General features: G+C 67.9%; 1 protein-coding gene across 1 annotated transcript in view; it reads right to left on the bottom strand.

Annotated features, from left to right (window-relative positions):
- Window positions 1-4: 4 nt before the first annotated feature.
- LOC103611857 (ribosomal protein S6 kinase beta-2-like) overlaps window positions 5-517 on the bottom strand; it is a gene marked incomplete at its 3' end in the record, with an annotated part of 12039 nt that continues 11526 nt past the window's right edge. Inside the window, exons 7-9 of the mRNA XM_017728625.1 lie at window positions 419-509; window positions 192-299; window positions 5-91 (exon numbers count right to left, since the gene is read on the bottom strand). Of these exons, the coding sequence (XP_017584114.1) occupies window positions 5-91; window positions 192-299; window positions 419-509 (286 nt within the window). The remainder of the gene's footprint in view (window positions 92-191; window positions 300-418; window positions 510-517) is intronic.

The following is a 517-nucleotide window of genomic DNA, read 5'->3' on the forward strand; positions in this document are numbered from 1 at the left end:
CCCCGGCCCCCCCTGCCCACCCCTGTCCCTGCACAGCGGCCGCGTCACCGGGGCCACCCCCGACCCGCTGGCTGGGGTTCCGCTTGAGGAACTGGAAGAGCAACAGGGATAGAGATGGGAATGGGGGGTGTTCAGGGAGGACCGACATAAATAAGGGTGGGCGGAGGTGAGGATAATTTTGGGGGGGCCACCTTCTTGAGGAGGTCACGAGCGTCGGGTGTCAGGTAGGGCGGCAGCACCAGCTTTCCCTTGAGGATCTTGTCGATGGTCTTCTTGCGGTTCTCGGCGGTGAACGGTGGCTGCGGGGGGCACCGGGGGGCCATGAAGAGCCAGGCGGGCCAGGAAGGCTCGGGGGCAACCCCCCACCCACCCAGGGATGCCCCCCCAGTCCCCAGGAAGGAGCAGGAGCGGGACTTGCCGATCCGGTGAGCATGTCGTACATCAGGGCACCCAGGCTCCACCAGTCCACCGCCCGGTTGTGCCCGCTCCGCACCAGGATCTCGGGGGCCCTGGGGGG

Source organism: Corvus brachyrhynchos, unplaced genomic scaffold (assembly GCF_000691975.1).
Source record: "Corvus brachyrhynchos isolate BGI_N302 unplaced genomic scaffold, ASM69197v1 scaffold1103, whole genome shotgun sequence".
NCBI classification, from domain to species: Eukaryota; Metazoa; Chordata; class Aves; order Passeriformes; family Corvidae; genus Corvus; species Corvus brachyrhynchos.